A 27,447-nucleotide genomic window follows, 5' to 3' on the forward strand; every position below is an offset into this window, starting at 1 on the left:
CACGAACAAAATGTTTTTTTATTTTCACACATGAACTAATAATGCACTTATTGGTGCGATGCTGCCTCCAAGTGTTCCCAACATTAAATCATGAAAATGCACAAAATCATCTTATCCCCTCTGAAGGCAAAACGAATTCGACAGAAAACAAAGAGCAACAGAAAGTGGATAATATTCAATATAGAATCAATTTGTCTCATTAAAACTTTTAAATATACTTTGTCAAACAAATAAATAAGGTGGGAATGACAGGGAAAAGTTAAAACATCAGAGTTTTTACACCCACTCCCTTTGTACATACTTATAGCATTTTCAATCCGTTTCCACACAGTGGTAAAGCTATTTGAAGCTGTGTGTGTCCATTACCCTCCTCCTCCTAAAAAGAAACACTACCAGAGTCTGGGGCACTGCTGGTATGGAAACAAGAATGCTGTTGAAGGAAAGTAAGAAATGCAGGTGTGTAAACTTGAACTTAAAGCATGTGGTAGGAGTAGGTGAAACAGATTCACTTAAAAAAAAAGACTTTGGTTGTGAAGCTTTTCACAGCTGGACACTGGCAAATGCAAGCTCTCCCATGATTGAAACTATTTTTTTTAAGTGTTAAGAACAAGACAAAAGCAGAAGACAAAGGAATGTAACAGCTGCATGTAACAAACTGTATGTAGGAACAGAATTATGTCTGTGTCAGTCATCTTCAACAACGCCTTCACAATTTTCTATATTTATCCAGTCGTGTCATTTGTTTGTTAAGCTGTGGACAAAATGTCACTTAACACTGACCACAAAATATAATTTTAGCTAAATAAATCCCAAGTCCAAAAAGTTTGTAGTAAAGAAAATAACAAAATAAAAATGTAAATATCAAGGTATAACTTTAACAATCCACAATATGCACATTGACACGCGGCCCAGACCCATTCCGCACAATAGAGAGCTAAGAAGGCACACCTCATAGGCATATAAATCCTACTCTGCACGTTAAAATCCCCTCCACAGCATTCAGAATAAAACTAAATTGCCTTCTGTGAGTTGTGTCTCTCTCACAGTCATTAAGCAATGACCTTACATGTGGCAGACCCATCAAAAGCAGGAAGTCTTTTAAAGGAAATGTTGACAGTCAAAAGTTACTGTGGTAAAATAATCACAGAGCTGTTGATTTGAGAGTTTTTGGGGAAGAAATCACCACATACAGCGTTATAGCAGCAGTTTTCAGTAGTATTCACCTATATGGCGATAGTGTTATCCATTTCAACTGCTACAGTATAATCCACTACTTGGGGAGTGCATTGACATTAAATGCAAGTGAAGAACAGTTATGTTAGAGGGGTGGACTTCATCTGCACAAAAACACACACACACACACACACACACACACACACACACACACACTCATTCGTCATCGATCAGTTTCTCAGTGCCGTTCTCTGCTTGTCTCCCTGTGCTGCTCCCTCCTTCCTCTCCGCCCCCGCTCTCCTCTTCCTCCTCCTCATCTCCAGCGTAGGAGAGTGACTGGCTGCCGTAGTTGATCGTGGTGCGAGAGAGGTCCACTTCGATGGGGAAGACATCTGCCTCCTTCAGGACGGCGTAGCACTCGTCATAGTAATGTGACATGCCTGAGACGAAGCGCTGCAGCTGGAACACGATGTCCTGGACTGTAGGTGAAGAGGGGAGGGGGAAGAGTCGGGTCTCTGTGTTACTAAACTCAGTGATGGATAAGATAAGTTGCACACTAAAAAAATAAATAATAATAATTAAGTGTGAAGAGAATGAGAACAGAAAAGAGAAACAGATGAGGGTCACAGGTGACTGCATGGTTTTCTGGTCTGGTACTGAGGGCCAGATTATAGGAGATCAAATTGCTGAATGTGAATGCTATGGCTCTCCATAGGCAGAATTCATTTTTGTATTGCCTTGTTGGTTTTTCTGCTCCATATATTTACATTTCTCTGAATTTTTTGCAGTGCTTGTTTGGGCATTTTTGCAGAGTGAATCCCCATCACAATGTCCAAGATAATCTATGCCACAATTAGGTTATTGTATGATATTATCTTGATAATCACAAGTATAAAGTGTAAATCTAACACTGTCAAAATAAACATTATAGTTTTGAAATATTTACAATTTAAACAGTGGACAATAACATGAACAATAAATATGCAACTTGGTAACCTCTCTCTCTCTCGCTTGTGTTTCATGTGTGGCATAGAGTTTAGAACTTGAACTGCGGGCCAGGTCGGGCTGATATTTTCCGCCACTATCCTCTGGCCGGGCCGGGCCGGGCCGGGCCGGGCCTTTGATCAAGCATTTGTGTTTTTTTAATCATTACTTTATCAGCCTAATTGGGTGGGGAGAAAGCTCTGCCATTCCAGCTTCTCCCGTAGCTCTGGGTATATGTCCTGCACTGACTTGAGTGTGAGGTAAACTGTGCTAAATCGTGTCTCCCCCATCTGTAGCACTGTCTTCAATAATTGCGCATCCAGGCCGGATTGTTTCAGATATCTCACGAGTCCTTTAGCAGCAGATATGGTCTCTACTATACCCGGCGCGTTGTCGGCCAGTGCGTCGGCATGCAGACCGTGGCGAAGGACAGTATTAATTAGGTGATGGAGACCAGAAAATCTCCTACATGGTTCCAGGGCTTTGATTATGTTGCTGCCTTGATCTGTTACCCACAGTATTCAGCTGAGGGAGCTAGGGTTGAGGTGTTTTTTTTAATGTTCATTCAGATCCATTTGCGATCCGTTCCATTCTGAATAAACAAACAGCGCAGTTTACATGCTTCGTCCTTGTTGCATTATTCATTAAGATAATTCTAAACAGATTTCTGAAGTTTAAACAACTCGGAATTGTATTTGAGAACGTCAGTTATAACGGCCCACGTATTAAAAAATGGTCGGGTTTAAATCGGGATCGGGCTCATAATTACAGTTAATGTGTCTGGCGGGGCCGGGCTCGGACACAACGTGCATGGGTCGGGCTTGATTTTTTGGGCCCAATCTAAGCTTTAGTGTGGCATGTATACTGTCTCGCCCCTTCATTCTCTCACATCCTGTTTTAAATATCAGACAGCAACGTGTGTGCATACATCCTGGCATGGCTGTGTGGTTGATTAAACAACATGTGGGCAGCGAGTGACGGACGTTCAGAAACTGATCAGACGGATGTGATGACAGAGTATCACCAGCGTCAGTTTACACCTGATGAGAGTGAGTAACTGGAAAAAATAGCTGAAAATAACCCCAACAACAACAGACCATGTTTCTGATCCAGCAGCTCGATCTTCTCCAGAACGTCCTTCCTCATTTTGGCGAAGCGAGCGCGAGCCTCCTGCCGACACCGCAGCACCAACCGGTACTCATAGTTACCAGTGCTGACGCGGTACAGGGGCTCTCCCATGGCCTGTAGCAAAAAAGCACATCACATAATCACTGCTTCAGATAATATTATGAGTGCAAGAATCCTCTGACCGAAGTAAAAAGCAGCCCATTTTTCAGTTGGAAACCTGTAGATCTCGTGTACATCATGGAAATGAGAACTCACAATACTGCTGTATTCTTCATCGTCCATTTCCTTCACCTTCAGGCAGTACGACTGAAAGACACACAGGATTTCATGCAGTTTCTGTGTTGACTGATGGTGAACTTGTTGAACAGATTATAAGTGATGGCACTGCGCTGCACGTCACACAAAAACAAAAGTGCTGCTGTCTTACCAGATATTCAAACTTCACATCCAGGTACTTGCGGATGGTGAGCTTGGTGTCTGGTATGGCCTTGTGAAGGTACGTGTTCAGATCGTGGAGCATCTGCGACAAGATAGGATTGGTTAATTTGATAGTTTGATATAAAATCCGACAGCCCATACAGTCACGTAATGAGATCCACACATGACGGAAAACAGAACTCCAGACATCTTCAAAAACAAGTGTGTTTTTTACTTTATATTCATGATGTTTTATAAAAAAAACATTTTTCTTTACCCTGGAAATCCAGAGTTCTTGTGAGAGCACAATTAGAATTTGTTCAGCAAATCACTCTGGCATTCAGTAATGATGCTCATTAACTATGACGTTGTAGCCGAGCTGCACCAATCACATCGGTGTATCTGATATAGGCGGGCCAGAGGCGAGCTAAACAGATGACGACAGCGCTGCGACATCGAAGTCATTACTAGAGCCCGATCGATAAAGGATTTTTAAGGCAGATACTGATACAAATAGTGATTTAAAAATCCGATATTCCGATATATCGGCTGATATATATTAAAAAAAATAATAATCCAGAAACGCGTAACAAAAGAAAATGATTTCCCTAACATTAGTTATTTGTAGTTATTTATGAGTCCTCACTAAAAAAATAATATGACAATGCAGTTTAAAAACAGAATTGTCACAACAGAACAGAGAAACATCAAAATATATTTAAAGTTCTAATAAATAAAATGTATGAAAATAAAAACTTAAGATATGAAACTTAAAGTCCTTTGAACAAAAACACAATAACAAAAAAAAAGAAGTGTTGCCAACAGGGAGGTTGTAGAGCGCCCTCTGGTGGACAGACTACGCAACACCAACGCTCACAACATGGTTGAAGGGTGTTTCCTGTTTTTATATTTAATATTTTAATTATTCATTCATCAAAATCATTTATTTGTCATTATAAATGATTCTGATGAATGACTATTTAAAAAATATATATATACCAGCCATTATAAATGCCGATACCGACAGTTTGGAAAATGCCTAATATCGGCCGATAATATCGGCCTGCCGATATATCGGTCGGGGTCTAGTCATTAGTAAACATTGCTAGATGGCTACGGATGAACACCAGTTGTTTGAAACGGCTTTGGCCGCTACAATGAACGAGTTAGACTTGGCTTTTTATCTAAAAGAGGAACAGAAGACGGCGCTCCAATCGTTCCTTTGCAAGAAGGACGTTTTTGCTGTTTTGCCGACCGGATATGGCAAGAGTTTAATCTACCAGTTAGCTCTGCTGGTAGCTAAGAGTTTAATCTACCAGTTAGCTCCTCTGGTAGCTAAGCGTTTAATCTACCAGTTAGCTCCTCTGGTAGCTAAGCGTTTAATCTACCAGTTAGCTCCTCTGGTAGCTAAGAGTTTAATCTACCAGTTAGCTCCTCTGGTAGCTAAGAGTTTAATCTACCAGTTAGCTCTTCTGGTAGCTAAGCGTATGGGGCTCTGGATACGTCACCCTGTGTATTGTTGTGATTGGTCGTAGTGTTATCCAATTGTGTACAGTGAGATTTTCATGCATGCTTTGTGCCGCCCCTCGAGTTGGACCATTTTCATTACTCATTGCCAGACTCTTAATCTTTCGGATTTGGGTCTGGATTTCCAGGCTAATTTTTCGTTTTAAGAGGCCTGAGTGTTCCCAAGTGCAGTAAATACTTCAAAGTAGGGCTGGGCGATAGGGAGAAAATCAGATATCACGATATTCTTGACCAAATACCTCGATATCGATATTGCAGCGATATTCTAGGGTTGACAATTGGTGCTCTAACAAAATATCTTCACACTTAGATTTTAGATAGATATTCATCAGTAATGTGGACATAATGTCTAAGTTCAGAAAATGTAAATAATAGAACAGCTAGAACAGTCTGGTAAGTTCAGAAAATGACATCACTTTACTGTAATGCAGCTTTTAAAACCAGGAAAAGACAACACTTATGTCATATCACGATATTACGATATCCAAAATATAAGACGATATCTAGTCTCATATCACGATATCGATACAATATTGATACATTGCCCAGCACTACTTCAAAGCCAAACTTGAATCTGTACTCACAGGTTTGATGGTCTTCAGCAGCTTAATACCGTATTTCTCAATGTTTCGGTGAGCATCAGCAAACTTCACAAAAGCCTCGCTGGCGGCAGCCTGGGGCTCTCGTACGCCGATGACTGAAAAAACATCTCCAAATGCTGGAGGGGTAGATGTTCAAATCCCAATCAGATACGTTAAACACTACACAATACATAGTAATACTTTGTTTATAATTCCTGATTTTGATCGCAGTAACTCACCTCTGTGAGTTTGAGAAAGCTCAAAGAAAGCTCTGAGCAGTCTCTTCGTGTGCTCCATCAGCCCTACAAGCAAACACAACAGTGAGACGTTGGTTCGAACAAACAGCAACATGTACATCTTTAAGGTAAAGCACCTTAGCACAGTGTATCTGAGGAAAACATCAGATTAACAGGGACCTCATTTATCACACTCAACGGCAACACTTTAGTTTACTGAAGGCCAGTTTTGTAATGTGACTATTATTTACCTTTGTAGAGCTCTGCTGTTTTCTCCAGCTCTTCCAGTCGTTTGACCAGTCCATCTGGAAAGTCAAAAGAATTCACGTGAGTTACGCTTCATATCTACCTTTATAAATCCACTAATAAAATCACAATGTTAATAATAATCATCTCACCGTTGCATAGAATAGCTCTACTGAGTCCAAGAGCATCTGCTGTGCCTGAGCTCATGTTCTCGACAAGGCGGTGTTTGACTTTCTTCAGCACTGAAACAAACACACACACACGTGTTAAATGTGTGCACACACACACGCACACACACACACACACACACACACACAGTTACAGTGATAAGGGGAATATGCATTAGCCTAGAAATCTAGATGCACCCTAGCGGCAGCAAATGTAATTTGCAGCCAGGGTCGTCTAGCAACTCTCCGTTGGCTTGTGAGCTGGAAAAACCAAATTCTGGTCAGGCCAATCACATCGTGTATAGAGTCAGTGGGCGGGGCTTAACATAATGACAGCAGAGTTGCGACGGTTCTGCATGAATTCCCTGCTAATTGAAAACAAAGAAGATGGCTGTCGCTGCTGGCTAACAGCGGTCTTTCGAATCGGCTTTAACCGCGACTCTGGAAGACTTTTCTTTGAGAAAAGAACAAAGAACGGCACTGAAGTCATTCTTACAAAAGGAAGATGTGTTCGGAGTTTTGCCGACCGGATACGGCAAAAGTTTAATTTATCAACTAGCGTTGCTCTGGTTGGCTATGAGTGCAGAGGGAATTTGAAAGACAACCGTTTATCCCGCCCCTCGGATTGAGCCCTGCCAATGGTGAGTTCCCAGACACAACATCTGGATGTGGGTCTGGCTTGTCAGGCTAAATATGCATAGCATAAGATTACAATAAATAATCCACATGTAGAAATATAAACAAACGATGATCAAGACTAATAGTGAGTATGCGTGTGTCTCTAGAGGAGGAGATACCTATATCCAGAGACTTCCCCTGTTTGGGGTCTGCCTGCAGTTTGTTGTAGTGGATTACTGCGTCTCCCTGTGAAAACACAATCAAGAGAGACACACAGATGACTCAACAACAAAAATAAACTGTGTATATTTAAAAGAAGACCATCTCCAGAAAACAAACTATATCTTCCATTACTTTAATTTCAATAAAAATCCAAACTGAACAATTAAAAATACAATGTGTTACACTTTTAAATGTGGTAAAATTGATCATGTGAAAACAGTTCCAGCTTCATTGTGTCGAGGGTGAAATTCACATTCATTAGCACTGAATGGGTAACAGCAACACAATCTAATCCTTTAAATCCAACGTTGGACCCCATCTTTAATCCATCACACAGGAAGTCATGGAATTTTCTGGGTGCGAACAATGGATGCCAAAAACAACACAGCCACTGTGCACTGGTGACGTTATGCCGAAAGCTAAAGGCTATTGTCCCGACCTCTTTAGCACAGCTCGGCAAGCCGGTAAAGTCCCTCTTCTCCACAGACCTACGGTGGGTTTGCATCCGTAAATAGTAAACTGTCTGACTATTTACTGATAAATCTGCAGCCTCTGCGGGACACAGAAATGTGAGTAATGTTTTATTCCTTTTGCCTGTTTCTATTAATGCCATATGTGCTTGATTTCTCTTTTTAATGCATTAGAAGACACTGGTGGTGTGGAGTTTAGTTTGTTCAATTTTCAATTGTGAGACCAATATGACATACTGAGAGGTTTTCTGAATATATGATGAGGCAAAAACAGCCATAAAACCAAATGACCTGCATCTGGCAGGTGGCTGGTTTTAATTGTCTATCTAAGTCATCAATACTTGAATCTCTAACAGAGAAGACCGCATGGAATTGGTCAAAATCTAGACTGTGTATTCACAGAATTGTAGAAAAGGTAAATAATAAGCCATCTGAACATATCCTTGTGTTGTTCAGGATTGTAATGACTCTGGACTGTGATTCCATTAGGGAAGGGTGATATATAGAGAAAATCAAATATCACAATATTGTTGACCAAATCCCTAGATGTCGATATTGCGATGATATTGTATGGTTGAGTATTCGTGCTTTAACAAAATGTTATTTACACAATGAGATTTTTTGATAAATAATCTCCAGAAATGATTTAATGACTTAGTGGGTAAAGGTAAATAATAGAACAGCTAGAACAGTCTGGTAAGTTCAGAAAATGACATCACTTTACTGTAATGCAGCTTTTAAAACCAGGAAAAGACAACATTTACCATATTATGATCTCCAAAATCTAAGACGATAGCTAGTCTCATATCGCGATATCGATATAACATTGATATATTGCTGAGCCTTAGATTCCATTCCCAGTATTTGTGTACCTGTACAGCTTGAATCATCTTGGCGACCTCCACTTTGGTCTTTCCCTTCACTGGTTTCCCATTCACGCCCGTGAGCTCATCACCTGCTGCCAGTGTCCCATCCTGAGCGGCCGGGGTATTATCAAAGACCTGTGAGACGACAGAAACCACATTTAAAAGGTAAGGATGACACACACGTATGTTCTTACATTTTTTACTTCACAGAAATGTTCTGTAATACATTCATAAACATGGTTATAATCAATTGTTCTGTACATACCTGAACAATGTAGAGACAAGGACAGTACTGTGCCCCACCACCAATGCTGATCCCGATAAGGTTATTAGCATCTTTCTTCAGACACACAGTACCAGGTACTGTTGGTATACCGCTGTGGAGAAAAAAAACATGATACTTTGAGATTTTGAGAATTCAATCTTTTTTTTTTATTATTATTACAGCATTATAGTATAAAGCTCTTCAAGTTCTCATGAAAATAAATCAGTTGAATAATTAGTGCAAAGCTTATATCAGCCTTATATAGCCAGCCCTGATATAAGCTATTGTTTTAATCATTAAGTCATATCTCATGGTTTGATTTGTCAGTGTATGTGGTAGAGCTGGGCGATATGGAGAAAATCAAATATCATGATATTTTTGACCAAATACCTTGATATTGATACTGCAACGATATTGTAGTGTTGACTATTGGTGCTTTCACAAAATATTTACACAATGAGATTTTTGATAAATAATCATCAGTAATGTGGATATAATGACTAAGTGGGTAAAGGCAAATAATAGAACAGTTACAACAGTCTGGTAAGTTCAGAAAATGACATCACTTTACTGTAATGCAGCCTTTAAAACCAGGAAAAGACAACACTTGCCATATTACGATATTCAAAATCTAAGACGATATCTAGTCTCATATCACAATATCGATATAATATCGATATATTGCCCAGCCCTAGTATGCGGTCCCATGAATAAACTGAAGCTGGCCATACTGTTTTACACACACACACACACACACACACACACACACACACACACACACACACACACAGAAACAAAATTGAATGATGCAGACAATAAAAAGGAAAAACATAATTGTGACTTACAGTTTATCCTCCTCTAACTCATAGTCCATGTCTGTGAACATTGCAGGACGGTGTCACTCCTGATCCCTGTAAAGCATGCGATTATGACCAAACTCAGTAACGGTACGTTACATATCGTGTGACTGTACCTGAAGATTGATATGATGAAGACAAGTAACACCAAGACCGTTTTCTGACAATTTTGAGCAGTTCTCTCGGCAATGAATGAAATAAAAAGTGATTTAAAGTGAGCTCATTCTGGTGGGAAATACTGCAACTATCAAATGGAATTGGGGACATTTTAAAACGCTTAACGTGAAAACGCTTGTGGCTTAAGGTCGGAAAACAACGATCAATGATCACCAAATTTCTGAAAACTGTCAAAAATCGAACCCAAAGTCCAATTAGTATGGACGTTATCTGACATTAAGCTGTTCTACTTCATTAGAGCCTATTGTAAGGAAAAAGCTTAACGTGGTTTAATGTACCTACTAACGTCCATAATAATTGGACTTTGGGTTCAATTTTTTGACAGTTTTCAGTGGTTATGAGGAGCAATATGAGAGAGAAATTTGGTGATCACTGATCGTTGTTTAGGTACATTAAACCAAGCGTTTTAGAATGCCACCTGTGCAGTCAGTGAGAAGAAGAAGCTGCAGCAGCAGATGGACAAACAGCTGGTAACTTCCAATGCATGCTAACTACCCGATGTTGGCCAGTTAAATTTCTCTAAATGCGTGTAACAGTTAAACTCAATACAACGACCTATGTGGTTAAAAACAACGACTGTAATATGTGTAGTCACGGAAGCAAGCAGCAAGAAATGTGCTTGCTAACGCTGGCTTATTAGCTGCTAACGTTAGCAACGGTAGGCTATTAGCCATAGACAGTATGCTATTAGCAGGTGGAAGAGCAAATTTCGCATGTCCAGAAACGTTAACAGGCCGTAAACAATTTACCTTTATTAGACTTTGCACCAGTTTCTCATACAAAAGTCTCTTAGTGTATATAAAAAGCACAATATCTTTTTGGAATCGCTCCGTTTACTCGCAATTAAATCTTAATTTCTGAATCCACTGACAGCTCCCGTGTTTACTTTCTTTTGTCACTTCCGGCAACATAGCGGAAGTTGTTTTAGGGAAAAGTGGTCACCTTTGGAAACTCCAACTCCACATTATTTAGTGGAAATACAACATATATTTATACTGACTATCTGTATCGATGTACAATTTGTTATCAACGAAAATAAAACCTGTAAAGCCATACAAGAATATGGAAATTATGAAGTTTTACCGGTTTTACTCAAATATGGTTTCACCGCCCTCCAGTGGTCACAGTCAGGAACTGCAACATTTACATTTCAAACTAGCGTCAGTGATACCATACTGCCACTCCCGGTAAGTAATTAGTGCAGCTGTTACTCACAATCTGTTCTGTGATCGAAGAGGCAATTAATCTCATTATGCAAACTGGGTTGATCAGTAATGATTAAAAAGAGCCGTGCCTCAGCATTGAATAGGCTTCTTGATTGTCACGATGATTAATGGCCGACATTGTAAACTGTTAAAAGTCCTTTCACTGAATCTTTTGTGGTTCACATTATAAATTAGGTGACATTTCACAGTCACACTGACGTTTTGTCTTCCAGGGCAGAAGATCTTCCTACGTCTTCCTTTAGCTCCAGGACTGTTGTTTACCAACACCAGCAGCCAAAATAAGCATGGTAAATTAATGATTTTATTTCACTCCATATATATATACAGATGATGGATTAGCTCCTGTAATTTGTTGACTAAAAATATCAACACGTTTGTGAATACCAATAATCTCTTATTTTCTAATTCACTCGTTCAAAACCCCTAAACTGCACATCTGTGTTTCTCAGCAACTTGAAATGAAGAATGTACATCTGAGAGTTGGAGATCGGCTGAAAGTGAAGGGGGAAATTATGCATGATGCTGAGAGGTAAGTGAACCAAACTCATACATTTATTTTAAGTTAGATTCTTTACTTTATAAAATAATATGGTGATATTTATACAGATTCATTCCAGAAAAAAAAGTGACTTTTTACTTTTAGTAGGCTAGTAGCCTGGTGATGTGATATGTTGAATATTGATTCTGTGTTGCGTTTTAAACTCTGCAAACACCTCAATGTATAATCTCTGATCCCCTCAGATTCCAGATCGACCTCGGCAGTGATGCAGACGACCTGGCACTGCACTTTAACCCTCGTTTCCACGATGACGACGATGGAGCTGTTCTCGTTTGCAACTCAAAGACTGACGGTTGTTGGGGCGATGAGAAACGTGAAATACACAACCCCCTACAGAGGGGCACAGATGTCAAGGTGAGGGAATCTGACTGAAGGAAGGGGAGATGTGTGTATTTGGGATTGTCATACAGGTAGTTTGGGTTTTATTTGGAGAGGTTTTTAGATGTTCTACTAAACAATTAGATTGCTGTCTAATCTTAAGGGTAAAACTATGATTATATTTGGTGCCAAAATGAATGATTACATGTCAGTGCTCATCTTGAAGCCCTGATGTTTAAGACTTTAAACCATTTTCAGGAATCTTGGTTTAATTCTGGACTCAAAACCCACATCAACAGAATTACAAAATCAGCCTATACCACCTCAAAAATCTAGCTAGACTAAAAGGACTTAGACAACAAGGCTTAGACAAACGTATTGATGCCTTTTTATTTTCAACAGTGTCTTGACAGGTCTCTGTAAAAAAGTCAATCAGACAACTGCAGCGTATTCAAAACGCTGCTGCCTGAGTCCTCACTAAAACCAAGAAATTGTCTTTGTGTCTGAATTGTGCTATATAAATAAATTTGCCTTGCCTCGCTGAAGTATCTTCCTCTATTTCAGCTTGTGTTGAAGCTGGTTGGAGACATGTTTGAAGTGGAGCTTCCCAATGGACAGGAAGTCCAGTTCCCTAACCGTCACAACATGGACGTCATCAGCTACATTAAAATCGTTGGGGACTTCAAACTGACTTCCTTTAAGATATGCTAAGAGACGAAACTGCTGTAACACATGAATACTGCGTGTATCAGTTTGGTTAAAGTCGAGACTTTGAGACTTGGTCGGTTATTGTTAGACATATAAATCAGATGTAGATCTTCAGTGAATTGGAAATGTATCTTTATTTAAAAATGCTGTGCACAAGAATATAACCTGTTTAAATCCAAATGATCTTATTGTGTGTGTGTGTCACATGTTTTCATAACTGTCTCATTTTTCAAAACTACACACAATTCCCCAAACTGCACATGCAAAATGCCTCATATCTCCTTCAAATGAAACCCTGCATTCAAAATGCCATGAACACCTCTCAAAATGAAGCCTTTGCAACAAATGGCAAACCTTTTTTCATAATAGTACATTTTTGGATATACCATGTCCACACTGTTTTAAAATCTAAATCCTTTGTTTGCTTATATCTACATTTCCATACAATGTTTTAAAGTGAAAGTAATCTGTGGTTGAAATGTGCACTGTGAACACCAATGCAATGTTGAAACGGAAAATATTTATTTGGCAAACTAGTACTATTGTAACAGTAAGAAAACAACCATAAAACCAGGTATGAATTATGGACACCACTGTAAAGTGACTCAAGTTGGGCTGGACTCCTGACAAGCTTCTGTCATGGTCAACCCGTGGTTGATCACATGATCAACCAGTGTGGCCCTGATCTCATCAGAGATTGCTCTCCTTCCTTCTCTTCTTTGCCCTTGTCCTTTCTAACTTGTCAGGAAGGAAATGTTCCGTGTCAGAAATAAAATAACAGATTTCTCTGGGTTTGACATTTGGTGTTCTGAATGAATTTAATTACACCAAATAAATAATTGCTCTTTCTTTTAAACAGCTAAAGGCACTTTAGGCTTTCTGTTACTTTGAGTAGGGCTGTGGTTGTTTCTGGCTCAGTCACAGATTGTACATGTCATCCAGACTTTCGATAGCTTCTTGTTTCTTGTGGTTTATCCACTCACTGGGAATTTCTCCTCTTCCCTGGAATTTTAATACATAGTGATCTTCCAGTTGTTTTTGAAATCGACAGACGAACCATTTCCAGTATGTCAGCTTAGACTCATCAGCAGTAATTTGCCATGTAGCATACTTCTTCCCAGCCTTTTGATACTCTTTATAAGGAATACTCTCATCTGAATCATGATTGGGGTAGAAATGTCCATCACTTGCAACTGATGTTGTGCAGAAATCAGTGACCAGTTCCACCGTGCCTCTAGTGTGCCATCCTTCAATCCCAGAGGGGCGATGGAAAGGGACATTGTGTTTGTCAGGACTGTGATCTTTCAATGTGTTGGTACAAACAGCTGCACAGAATGGACACGTTGCCCAGCAACAGTTACACAGCTGATCGATGAGGATTTGATCAGGCTTCATCCTGAATTCCTCCATCTTATCCAGTGAGAGGCTGCTCACTTTCTTTATGACAGATACAAGGCCTTTCTCTGTCTCTTCTTTAAGAAAGTCAAAATCGTTTATGTCACTGAAGTTCTGACAACAGATGGTGTTGAATGTTAGCTGATCTTTTAACAAACTGGAAAATGTCTTCACCCACATGTCTGGGTCTCCACTCTGTGTTTTGACTTTCTCTGTAGCATCAATTAAAGCTTGACTCAGAAGGTTTTTGATGTCTTCAACATTTTTCTTGAGTATATTCTGTGCTTTATCTTCGTTGTCTGTGAAGATGTATTTCTTTACTTCCTCTTTTATAAAGGCCTCTACTTGTTTCCTTGGGTGTCGGATGTAGGTGATAAAACCGTCAAAGTCTTCTTTCTCAGCCAGTGACTTCAACACATGTTTCTCCAAGTTCAGCCTGTTCCCACTGAATGCTGGGAAAGTGCACCTCATTTCTCCAGCGAGATTAATGGCAGTCTTGTTACAGACTGCCTCAATAGTGGAAACCTTCAGTTTTTCACACATCAGTTCTCCGAGCACAACAGCAGATGAGTTTCCTTTGCAGAAGCTTCTGAAAATGTTGTAAAATTGCATTTTCTTGCTTTCTACGTAACTGAATGCATCGTTGTTTTCTTTGAATTTCTTGTGGGACTGTGAAAGCCAACTCTCTGCTCTGTGAAACACATACAGTAAGAGATCAACTGTAAACTCCTTCTTCAGAGCATATTTCCTCTTTGATTCAAATTCTGTCACTTTTTCTTTTACATTGTTGGCCACTTCTTGCAAGTAAGTTAGACTGTAGCCTCTTGCAGCTACAGGCTTCTTCTCAATTATGTCTATGGTCTGTTGTTCAACATCGTCAATGAGGATTGTGATCAGTTTCTGTTCTTCACATGAGAGAAATCTCCCTGATGTATGTTTTTCAACTTGTGGTGTTGACATAATTCCAATCATTTTTTTAAGAGACACCCAGACAGTTGACAATGAATAATTTCTTTGCCCTTTTTTGTTCTTGGTTTCCCTGTCATCATCTTGTGATTGGTGGCTTGTATCACAGAGCTCTCTCTGCTTTGTGAGGGTTACATAGTGATCATAATCACCATCTTCTGATATTTTTGTGTATCTGCCACTTCTTTTGGATTCATCTATTAGATGCCATTCAAAACCAAGCTCCTGAAGGATAGTTGACTGATCTTCTTCATAGTTGATGTCCTCAATAGGTTTTGTATCTGCAGTTAGTTCCCTAACCCAGCCCCTCCAGACAGAGTTGAAGTGCTTCTTAAGTTCCTCTTCATCTTTTGCCTTGTCCTTTAACTGATGAGCGAGCTCTTTGCTCTTTTGTACCAGCTTATTCTCAAACTCTTTCTTCTTATCATCCAGCTTTTTACAAGCATTCTTCTGCTGGATGACTTCATCCAGTTTTCTTTTAACTCTTCTCACTTGTTCATCATGAAACTCCTTGATTTTGTTTTCAAATTGTCCTCGCCACTGAACCAACATTTCTTTGTCTCTGTCATCATCAAAGTATGTTGTCATTGATTTTTTGATTTCTTTGTAGTTTTTGTTCATTTCTTTATGAAGATAATTGAGTTTGATCTCGTCAAGGTTTCCATTTTCAATTCTGGTATAAAGCCCGTTCTCAATGGTCAACATGTTGCTCCTCAGGGCCCAGGTCCAGTTCCCATACTGGACCTCAAGTTTTCTGTACACTGCAATTTCAAGTGTGTTTTTGAAACTGAAAACAAAGTTTTCGTTCATCAGGGCGTTCCACAGGTCATGAATTTTGCTTTTAAATTCTGAAATAGTAGTCCCAGCAGACTGTGAAGCTTTAGAGAGGATGATGGTCTTCAGCTCTTGGATGCTCTCACTGTAACCTGGATTTGGAGGAGCCATAGGTGGACTTCCTTCCCATAGTTGTGCAAAGTATTTCACATCTTTCTGCACATCAAAAGCAATGATGTCACTGAAGCACTCAGCATCACAGACCTCTTCTTTGGCTGCTAGTTGGGTCATCTGGTCCAGTTTTTCTTGCAGCCGTCTCTTTCCATCCATGTTTTTCTCTGCAGCTCCAATATCTGTAACATTCTGGTGAACAAACACACAACTTGGAGAAAGTTTAACTTTCTTCATCCTCATGAACGCCTGAACAACAATCTGCAGAACATCTTGCATCTCAGCTGGATTCTCTCCAAAGATGTTGATCAGTGTTAAGTTTCCCAGACCAACAACAAATGTTGCCAGTTCATTGTCGTGGTGATGATTGACGTTACCTTCCAACTCAAGAGCACGCAGTCCTTCAGTGTCCACCACTAGAACATAGTCAAACTGAAAGTCTTTCTTGATCTCCTCTGACACTTTGACCAGCTGCATGAAGGCACCCTTGGTGCACCTGCCAGCACTCACTGCAAACTGTAACCCAAACATGGCATTCAGCATTGTTGATTTTCCACTGCTTTGTACGCCTAAAACAGACAAAACAAAAACTCTCTTGTCGCCCAGTTTCTTTATGACTTCATCTAAAAGACTACAGATCCAAGTCAAAGGCACATGACCTGCATCACCATCCATCAGCTCCATTGGGTGTCCTGATATCATCAGCTCTGCAGCCAGCTCAGGAAATTTAGACCAGTCAGGCTGTCCCCTCTTTGTTTGTTCCTGCTGAGATGCATGTGCTTCATAGATCTGTCCCATTTCTCTAAAGATGTGCTCCAAGCCAAAAGTTGCTGACTGTAGTTTTGTTGATATTTGATCAAGCTCAATTTGCTTTCTTTTTAACAGATCAGATGTGTCATGCTTCTTCTTCAAAGCCAAGACCTCAGACCACTTTTCATCATAGCTTTGGAGAATTGAAGTAAGATCATCTGTGGAGAGGGCATCTATTAAGATCTGAGTCCACTTCAGAAAATACTCCTTGTCTGTTGATGGTAAAGATGAGAGGCTTTCAATGAACAACTTCATCGGTTCACTACAAGAAGCAGTGCATTGATCCTGTCGTATTTGCATCAGTTCCTGTTGCTTTTGACATTTCTCCTTCTCAATGTGTCCTTTGAGGTGATACCGTTCTTTGTTTATTCTGCACCACTTATGCCACAGTTGGCCTTGACAAGGGAACAATTCATTTTTGATCTTTGAAACACCCATCACCTGAATCAAGTTCACAATTTTCATTGCATCAGATTTCCCTTTTTTGCAGACTTTGTCATCTTCATCCACTCTGATACCAGAGACATCAGTCATGGTTTCAAGCTGGAAGGATGCATGTGGTCCAGACAAAATGTCTCCAATTATTTTTTTCAGCTCTTCAGAAATATTAGACTGGCTTCTGTCCTTTAGACCCATTTTGTATTTACCTTTTTTTCATCTGAACTGCGCAACGATCATTATCAGCCAACAGAATAATTAGAGGCTTCGGAGATAGGTAAAGGTCTGAGATAAGTGCAAAATGTGTGTCACCTTTTTCCAGACTCGGTACAAGAACAACATTGACTGAAGATTTTTCAGTCACTATTTCACGCTGTTTTTCAAATGACAGTGCATCACCATGAAGATTACAGAAGGCAATGCAGTCAGTGAATTGATCATTGGGTTTTCCAGCAGGGCAGTACCAGGCAATCTCTGCCACACCATCCATCAGATGACGAGACTTGGTGCTACCTGGACAGTTTCTGTGGAAGAAGGTGTTGTGACGGTCGTTGATCAAAGTGTTCATCAGCTGAGATTTAGACAGAGATTGTGAACCCAGGCGGAGAAATGACACCATGGGTGTCTCAGCTTTGCAGATGGGCAAACTCTTCATGGTGACCATGTTTGAATTATCTTTTATTTCAGTTATCTTCCAGCTTTTCTTTATTTGTCTGAATGTCCACAGAGGACAGTGAATATCCATTGTGACTGGGTCAGGAACAAGCAACGGTAAGGCGTACTGACATTGTGATAGCTTTGTCATCATGTTCTGCTTAAAAAAGCTGTCTGAGCAGTGAAATACTGCCATTTGAACATCCATTGGATGCACATGAGTCTGTTCTGATTGATCAGGGTATGCACTGCTGCTCAAAAGAACATCTAAGTCATCATTGTCTGTCTCAACAGTCTCAAACAGTAGATCAGGTTTTGAATGGCTCACTTCCGGACTGTCTTGTCTTACAGGAATATATCTGGCTCTGTAGTCTAACATCAACAACCTCTGAAGAAAAGTATGAGCTAGATCTTTTTCAGATGTGTCATGGTCCTGTTTCACAGGTGGACCTATTTCAAGAAAATCTGCTGGTGTCAACTTCTGTCGATATTTGTCTTCAAGGTGAAGTCTGCTGAGCAGTGTTTTAGTTTTTCTTTGATATTCTGTCTTCCTGTTGAGCTCTTCAGAAATCTCCACTGACTTCTGCAAATAAGTAAATAAACATGTACTATATGCAAAATATTAACATGCAACACAATGGGGTATAAGTAAATAGTCCTTAGGATCTTGTAAATTAAGTATTCTTACCTCCTTGTTTCCACTTGTATCTTTATCTGAGCTACCTGCAGCAAAATGATGGGTCAGAGCAATTTCTAATAGTAATGTTCACTGTACCCAATGATTTAATTGTATAAGCCTAACTAGTTGTTTTGTTATTGCTCTATTAAAGTATTTATTACAATGTTACCTTCATCAGTTGTTTCAGATTGTACTGGCTGGATTTCAGATTCTCCTCCTACTTTTGTGTGGTCATCATTCTTTGTTTGATTTGATTGTTCATCACCAGGTTCGTCCACTGGATTGCACTAAGTGAACAAAGAATCCCCATTAACATTAGTTTACCAGGTTAGAACCATGGAGATTAGGACCATGAAGATCAAAAATAGACAGTGGTATACCTATTCAGACTACAACAAAACCAAAATTAAAGCAAGTGTTTTTAACTGATCAATGTGTCCAAACAGATAGGTTTGGAGTTAAACTTAAATTAAAAGGCAATTAGCTCCAATCTTCAGCTAAAATTGACCTGAAAAATAAAGAGCATTAAAAAAAAGAAACATTGCTGTATAACGGCTATTAAGGACCAAAAAATCTCACCTTTACCTCTGATTTAGCTGCACTCTCCTCCAGCTTGTCTACTGCAGGATAATGTAAGAACAAGCAGATACCAGGATCAAACATGAAATACATTTTAAATTGTTTTGATCAGTTAACTTTTCCAGATTAATAACATTTATCAGCAACAGTTACTTGTATATTCACAAAGTTCACTGTTCCGCAAGATTTAAAAAAAGAAAGAAATAGAGATACTACTTTTTTCATTAAAATATTATTTGGTGAAATTATATGCACAGTTTTAATCTTCATCTGTGAAGAACTGTTTGTTCAAGAGTGAGACTTCAAATCTGATCTGACTAACCTCAGAAAGTTTAGAGTTAAGAGTTAGTTTTAGAAAACAGATGCTGCTCTATAATGATGATCATCAGTGGTGGAAGAAGTATTCAGATCCTTTACTCAAGTAAAAGTACTAATACCACAATGTAAAAAACACTGTTACAAATAAAAGTCCTACATTGAAAATGTAACTTAAGTAAAAGTATGCAGGTATCAGCTATATGGAAATCTCAAAGCAATAGGTGTTTTTCACGCAACAGTTAATGCATTTCTTGTTGCTCTCGAACAAAAGTCAAATGTTTAAGTACAATTGTATCCTCAAATGATCCAGTGATGCTCTGTGTTAGCCTCTGGGATCAATGTGGACTAAAGGGTTTTTATAATAATCTGTATAACTCTCAAGATGTGTTTATCAGTACACTCATTGTGTAAATCCTGTAAAATATTTGAGCCAAAAGTCAGAACATTTGAAACATCTGGTAAAAAAAGAATTGAAAACACAAAAATCTTTAATTTCAATTAGTAGCATGTTCCTCTTCAAATCTTAGTGCAACACAGAGACATAATGGCAGATACATGTAGGTGAGGGCTGTAACATGCAAGAAGATGTCAGTGTGTATTGTAAAGGCAAATATTTGATGGTGTGACCAGATGGACAGTAGTGTCTGGATAGCCGGTATTTGATTATTCTGTACTCTCTTTGTTTTGTTTTAAATTACTTTCAAGTGGTGACAGTAAATGTTCATTCAAAATATTTTTTGAGTAAAATTACTATAGTATTATCAGCAAAATGTACTTTTAATTATTAAAAGTTAAAGTAGTAGTACTTGTCCTGCAGAAAAATGCCCCCTGTGACTGATATAGTATTATAAATGACTATTAGAATTTTAATACTGATACATTAATAGAGAAGAGGCATTTTCTTGAAGCTGGTTGAGGTGGAGCTAGTTTTCATTACTTTATACACAGTTAGAATCCAGTGGTTTCCAACCTAGAGGTTAACCTCCTCTAAAGGATCAACAAATAAAGCATAAAATACATAATTTGGTCAGTTAACTATTCTAGTTAATACGATTTATTTGCATTAATGATTTGTGTATTGAAAAAGTTAATTGTTCAGCAAGATGCATCTCCTCTCCTTAAATTAGAGATAGGGTTTATTTTTTACTTTAGTTTTGCAGATTTTGCAGAAATACAATACAACAATAAAAGACAATAAGGTCATTCTCACGTTCTTTGGTTGCTGTTGAAACAGTCTGAGAGGTTGGACTTGTGTCCTTCACTGCGTCACTCTCCTCCATCGACCCCTCAGTCATCTTACTGCTGCTTTCATTGCTGACATCTTTAACTTCATCAGCCTCTCCTGTTGAAGGGTCAAAGCCAGCAAATATCACATTAGTTTAATTAGTTAGCTCCATATTTTATTGACACTGTTGGAAATGAAATATAAAATTATTGTTAAAATAATGTTATTGCCATTTAACATTTGTATTAAACTGTTACCTTTCTCATTGTTTGCAGATGATACACATGTGTTTTCAGACTCTCCTCCTGTGTTGTCATCATTCTTCTCTGAGTGTTCACCTTCACCAGGTTCATTCACTGGATCACACTAAGAAAACAGATCATTTCATTTAACCTTTACTTCACCTGGTTAGAGCATCTGAGATTAAGAATGTTTTCATTAGTAAGTGAGCCAAGAAAACAGCAACAAGATGAATGTACAACACTCAAATCAATAGCACACAGTGATGCACCAATTCAGTAAAATAATACAAAAAAATTGGTAAAATTATATGCACAGTTTTAATCTTCATCTGTGAAGAACTGTTTGTTCAAGAGTGAGACTTCAAATCTGATCTGACTAACCTCAGAAAGTTTAGAGTTAAGAGTTAGTTTTAGAAAACAGATGCTGCTCTATAATGATGATCATCAGTGGTGGAAGAAGTATTCAGATCCTTTACTCAAGTAAAAGTACTAATACCACAATGTAAAAAACACTGTTACAAATAAAAGTCCTACATTGAAAATGTAACTTAAGTAAAAGTATGCAGGTATCATCAGAAAAATGTATTGAAACTATTAAAGTAAAAGTACTCAATGCAGAAAAATTCAAAAAAGTTGTGTGTTTAATCGGCTAATAGTTTCAGCTGGACTTGCAGGCCTTTATATTGTTGGGTAGTTTAATTTATAATTAAACATCGTATTTTATAAACTACATGTGTTTTGTGTGCAAAAATCTTAATTTGTAACGTAACTAGTAACGAAAACTGTCAGATTATTGTAGTGGAGTAAAAAGTACAATATTTCTCTCTGAAATGTAGTGGAGTAGAAGTAGAAAGTGGCTTGAAATAAAAGACTCAAGTATAGTACAAGTACCTGAAATTTGTACTTAAATACAGTACTTGAGTAAATTTACTTAGTTACATTACACCACTGATGATTACTAATGAAGGTGAAACGATCTCATCTTTACCTTGATTTCAGCTGCATTCTCCTCCAACTCCTCTACTGCAGAGTTACATGAGAATAAACAGATTGCACAGGATCAAGATTTAAAAACATAACACTGGATTAGTTAACCATCATTCATGGTTCATTATATTTACTAAATTTCAGTGTTAATTTCCATTTTTTATCTGGAGGCAATTTTACCAGGGTTGGAAGGGACACAATATCACCACAATATAACATTTAGGCCAGAATGAAACATTGAAGTTTTATAGTTCTTTGGCACAAACATTAAATAAAAATTGTTGTTGTCAAAACACTATATGGAAATCTCAAAGCAATAGGTGTTTTTCACACAACAGTTAATGCATTTCTTGTTGCTCTCGAACAAAAGTCAAATGTTTAAGTACAATTGTATCCTCAAATGATCCAGTGATGCTCTGTGTTAGCCTCTGGGATCAATGTGGACTAAAGGGTTTTTATAATAATCTGTATAACTCTCAAGATGTGTTTATCAGTACACTCATTGTGTAAATCCTGTAAAATATTTGAGCCAAAAGTCAGAACATTTGAAACATCTGGTAAAAAAAGAATTGAAAACACAAAAATCTTTAATTTCAATTAGTAGCATGTTCCTCTTCAAATCTTAGTGCAACACAGAGACATAATGGCAGATACATGTAGGTGAGGGCTGTAACATGCAAGAAGATGTCAGTGTGTATTGTAAAGGCAAATATTTGATGGTGTGACCAGATGGACAGTAGTGTCTGGATAGCCGGTATTTGATTATTCTGTACTCTCTTTGTTTTGTTTTAAATTACTTTCAAGTGGTGACAGTAAATGTTCATTAAAAATATTTTTTGAGTAAAATTACTATAGTATTATCAGCAAAATGTACTTTTAATTATTAAAAGTTAAAGTAGTAGTACTTGTCCTGCAGAAAAATGCCCCCTGTGACTGATATAGTATTATAAATGACTATTAGAATTTTAATACTGATACATTAATAGAGAAGAGGCATTTTCTTGAAGCTGGTTGAGGTGGAGCTAGTTTTCATTACTTTATACACAGTTAGAATCCAGTGGTTTCCAACCTAGAGGTTAACCTCCTCTAAAGGATCAACAAATAAAGCATAAAATACATAATTTGGTCAGTTAACTATTCTAGTTAATACGATTTATTTGCATTAATGATTTGTGTATTGAAAAAGTTAATTGTTCAGCAAGATGCATCTCCTCTCCTTAAATTAGAGATAGGGTTTATTTTTTACTTTAGTTTTGCAGATTTTGCAGAAATACAATACAACAATAAAAGACAATAAGGTCATTCTCACGTTCTTTGGTTGCTGTTGAAACAGTCTGAGAGGTTGGACTTGTGTCCTTCACTGCGTCACTCTCCTCCATCGACCCCTCAGTCATCTTACTGCTGCTTTCATTGCTGACATCTTTAACTTCATCAGCCTCTCCTGTTGAAGGGTCAAAGCCAGCAAATATCACATTAGTTTAATTAGTTAGCTCCATATTTTATTGACACTGTTGGAAATGAAATATAAAATTATTGTTAAAATAATGTTATTGCCATTTAACATTTGTATTAAACTGTTACCTTTCTCATTGTTTGCAGATGATACACATGTGTTTTCAGACTCTCCTCCTGTGTTGTCATCATTCTTCTCTGAGTGTTCACCTTCACCAGGTTCATTCACTGGATCACACTAAGAAAACAGATCATTTCATTTAACCTTTACTTCACCTGGTTAGAGCATCTGAGATTAAGAATGTCTTCATTAGTAAGTGAGCCAAGAAAACAGCAACAAGATGAATGTACAACACTCAAATCAATAGCACACAGTGATGCACCAATTCAGTAAAATAATACAAAAAAATTGGTAAAATTATATGCACAGTTTTAATCTTCATCTGTGAAGAACTGTTTGTTCAAGAGTGAGACTTCAAATCTGATCTGACTAACCTCAGAAAGTTTAGAGTTAAGAGTTAGTTTTAGAAAACAGATGCTGCTCTATAATGATGATCATCAGTGGTGGAAGAAGTATTCAGATCCTTTACTCAAGTAAAAGTACTAATACCACAATGTAAAAAACACTGTTACAAATAAAAGTCCTACATTGAAAATGTAACTTAAGTAAAAGTATGCAGGTATCATCAGAAAAATGTATTGAAACTATTAAAGTAAAAGTACTCAATGCAGAAAAATTCAAAAAAGTTGTGTGTTTAATCGGCTAATAGTTTCAGCTGGACTTGCAGGCCTTTATATTGTTGGGTAGTTTAATTTATAATTAAACATCGTATTTTATAAACTACATGTGTTTTGTGTGCAAAAATCTTAATTTGTAACGTAACTAGTAACGAAAACTGTCAGATTATTGTAGTGGAGTAAAAAGTACAATATTTCTCTCTGAAGAAAACAGATCATTTCATTTAACCTTTACTTCACCTGGTTAGAGCATCTGAGATTAAGAATGTCTTCATTAGTAAGTTAGCCAAGAAAACAGCAACAAGATGAATGTACAACACTCAAATCAATAGCACACAGTGGAAAATAATAATAAATAAATAAAAGCAAGGTAAAATGATATGTACAGTTTTAATCTTCATATGTGAAGAACTGTTTATTCAGGTGTGAGACTTCAAATCTGATCTGACTAACCTCACAAAATAGAGTTAGTTTTAGAAAACAGATGCTGCTCTATAATGATGATTACTAATGAAGGTGAAACGATCTCATCTTTACCTTGATTTCAGCTGCATTCTCCTCCAACTCCTCTACTGCAGAGTTACCTGAGAAAAACAGATTGAACAGGATCATGATTTTTTTTTTTTAATAACACGGGATTAGCTAACTATCACTACATTTGCAACTTCTCTGTTAAATTGCAAATATGTGTTTTTACAGTTTTTCTTAGTTGCTTTGGCACAAACGTCAAACGAAAATCGCGATTCTCAAATTTAATTTGGGGGTGCAACTTCTCTGCCGTCAAAACACATTTCCACCACAGGGGGCGATACTGAGCTTTACGTAGGTACCACAGTCACTGGACATGGACCAGGCAGTTGTTAGAGACTATAAAATCCAGAGAGAAATATCTGTCTGCTGTTTGGTGCTGAGCAGGTACTGTACAGGGGCTCTTAGAACTTGTTATCTGAAAACAGTTGCCTAAACAGTTAAACTAGACTAAAACCTTACCTCTTTGATTTTGCTGAAACACTGAGGAATCCATTGTTTCTTCTTTATGGTCCAGCAGGTGTAGTTTCTGCTCTTCTTTTTCATCACACATCACTCCACTGTAGCAGTGGTGATCATTTTCAGAAACCATGATGTCTATTTTTTCCAGCAAAGCTATTATCTCTTTTTCATCCATCATACTTCTTGTACATGTGTGGAATCTTTTTTCAACAAAACTGCTGTTTGCTCTCAGGTCTGTCAGGGCACTTTCAGAGTTTTCACCTGAGCTATGAGTCACAACTGTCATTACATAAGCAAGTGATCCTTTCCCAAAAGCTTTTTCTAACCACTGCAGTCCTGAACTGTAATGGTTGTTATGCTGACCATTTGGTAACAGTAAGAGAAATGCATGCACTTCCTGATTCAATGGGAATTTATCAATGTTTTGTAGACCAAGCATGTTAATGACAAAGATGTGCCGACCACACAAATCATACAGTCTGGTTGAAAACTGTTCCACGTGAGTTTGTCCGTCATGGTCAATTAAGATGTTTTTTGATCCAATCTCAATGGAATTTGTATCACCAATTAACACAAGTGTGAGCTTAGGTGTCACTGAAACAAAATAAACAGAATAAGATCACTATGTTACACTGCAGTAATCACTGAAACAGCATTGCAAAAGTTATCGTTTGTAGAAATGGAATGACGAAATAAAAGGTTAAACTTATTCTCATATTCACGATTAGTTAAATATGATTCAATTCCTCACAGCATTTAAAACTCAACTGAAATATAACTTATACAACCAATGTTAATGTTGATCAACTGTACAATCAATTGTTTAAAATAGTACCTTTTTCATTGGCTGCAGATGGTACAGATATGGCTTCAGACTCTCCTCCTCCTCCAGCTGCTGTGTTGTCATCGTTGTCTTCCTCCATCTTATTCCTTTATCATCATACTGTATGATAAAGCCATTGAGACAATACAACAATAAAATATAACAGCAAATGTGCATTCTTGATCAGCAAGGCCTAAGGTGGCATTACAAATTAATGCATGATTTTCATTGTATTTTGTCCTAAATAATAACCATTAACCATATTGTGAGGACATTTTGGCCGGTCCTCACTACTTCAAAGAAGTACGTTTAAGGTTATGACTTGGCTTAAAGTTACTGTTAGAATTAGGTTTAGGATACAGTGGGGCTCGAAAGTTTGGGCACCCCAGGTAAAAATTTGTATTAAATGTGCATAAAGAAGCCAAGAAAAGATGGAAAAATCTCCAAAAGGCGTCAAATGACAGATTAGACATTCTTATAATATGTCAAAAAAAGTTAGATTTTATTTCCATCATTTACACTTTCAAAATAACAGAAAACAAAAAATGGCATCTGCAAAAGTTTGGGCACCCTGCAGAGTTTATAGCATGCACCGCCCCCTTTGGAAAGCTGAGACCTGACAGTGTCATGGATTGTTCTCAATCATCGTCTGGAAAGACCAGGTGATGTCAGTCTCAAAGGTTTTAAATGCCCAGACTCATCTGACTTTGCCCCAACAATCAGCACCATGGGTTCTTCTAAGCAGTTGTCTAGAAAACTGAAAGTGAAAATAGTTGACGCTCACAAAGCAGGAGAAGGTTATAAGAAGATAGCAAAGCGTTTTCAGATGCCAATATCCTCTGTTCGGAATGTAATTAAGAAATGGCAGTCATTAGGAACAGTGGAAGTTAAAGCAAGATCTGGAAGACCAAAAAAAATATCAGACATAACAGCTCACAGGATTGTGAGAAAAGCAAGTCAAAACCCACGTTTGACTGCACAATCCATCCAGAAAGATCTGGCAGACACTGGAGTTAGGTACACCATTCCACTATAAAGAGATTCTTGAACAAATATGGTCTTCATGGAAGAGTCATCAGAAGAAAGCCTCTTCTCACCACAAAAATCAGCGTTTGAAGTTTGCAAATGAACATATAGACAAGCCTGATGCATTGTGGAAACAAGTTCTGTGGACCGATGAGGTTAAAATAGAACTTTTTGGCCGGAATGTGCAAAGGCATGTTTGGAGAAGAAAGGGCACAGAATTTAATGAAAAGAACCTCTGTCCAACTGTTAAGCATGGGGGTGGATCATGCTTTGGGGTTGTATTGCAGCCAGTGGCACAGGGAACATTTCACGAGTAGAAGGAAAAATGGATTCAATAAAATTTCAGCAAATTTTGGACGCTAACTTGATGCCATCTGTGAAAAAGTTGAAGTTAAAGAGAGGATGGCTTCTACAAATGGATAATGATCCTAAACA

At 38.1% G+C, this 27,447-nt stretch overlaps 3 protein-coding genes across 5 annotated transcripts in view; 1 reads left to right on the forward strand and 2 right to left on the reverse strand.

Moving 5' to 3' along the window:
- Positions 1-10,853, reverse strand: pick1 (protein interacting with prkca 1). The gene is made up of 13 exons (XM_078270603.1): positions 10,684-10,853; positions 9,746-9,811; positions 8,901-9,012; positions 8,642-8,770; positions 7,257-7,323; positions 6,445-6,534; positions 6,298-6,351; positions 6,050-6,112; positions 5,814-5,947; positions 3,713-3,805; positions 3,541-3,591; positions 3,255-3,399; positions 1-1,652 (listed from the first exon to the last, which is right to left on the reverse strand). Exons 2-13 carry the CDS (start codon positions 9,784-9,786, stop codon positions 1,390-1,392), a joined length of 1,242 nt encoding a protein of 413 aa, XP_078126729.1. The 5' UTR covers positions 9,787-9,811; positions 10,684-10,853; the 3' UTR covers positions 1-1,389.
- LOC144530838 (galectin-1-like) lies at positions 10,360-15,116 on the forward strand. Of its 3 annotated transcripts, XM_078270607.1 has the most exons (5): positions 10,360-10,404; positions 11,373-11,447; positions 11,610-11,689; positions 11,902-12,073; positions 12,602-15,116. In XM_078270607.1, exons 2-5 carry the CDS (start codon positions 11,445-11,447, stop codon positions 12,746-12,748), a joined length of 402 nt encoding a protein of 133 aa, XP_078126733.1. In that variant the 5' UTR covers positions 10,360-10,404; positions 11,373-11,444; the 3' UTR covers positions 12,749-15,116. The 3 variants fall into 3 exon arrangements, with proteins under 3 accessions (XP_078126733.1, XP_078126734.1, XP_078126735.1); XM_078270608.1 differs by lacking the exon at positions 10,360-10,404 and having other exon boundaries at positions 11,294-11,447; XM_078270609.1 differs by lacking the exons at positions 10,360-10,404; positions 11,373-11,447 and having other exon boundaries at positions 11,551-11,689.
- The window catches only part of LOC144530823 (interferon-induced very large GTPase 1-like), a 16,432-nt gene continuing 1,572 nt past the window's right edge, over positions 12,588-27,447 (reverse strand). The window contains 13 exon segments of the mRNA XM_078270586.1: positions 12,588-17,515; positions 17,517-18,536; positions 18,642-18,676; positions 18,802-18,919; positions 19,218-19,252; positions 20,740-20,871; positions 21,012-21,120; positions 21,985-22,019; positions 23,293-23,424; positions 23,565-23,673; positions 24,711-24,757; positions 25,164-25,757; positions 25,999-26,106. Of these exon segments, the coding sequence (XP_078126712.1) occupies positions 13,664-17,515; positions 17,517-18,536; positions 18,642-18,676; positions 18,802-18,919; positions 19,218-19,252; positions 20,740-20,871; positions 21,012-21,120; positions 21,985-22,019; positions 23,293-23,424; positions 23,565-23,673; positions 24,711-24,757; positions 25,164-25,757; positions 25,999-26,086 (6,306 nt within the window). The 5' untranslated portion in view covers positions 26,087-26,106 and the 3' untranslated portion in view covers positions 12,588-13,663.

This window comes from Sander vitreus, chromosome 15, assembly GCF_031162955.1.
Source record: "Sander vitreus isolate 19-12246 chromosome 15, sanVit1, whole genome shotgun sequence".
NCBI classification, from domain to species: domain Eukaryota; kingdom Metazoa; phylum Chordata; class Actinopteri; order Perciformes; family Percidae; genus Sander; species Sander vitreus.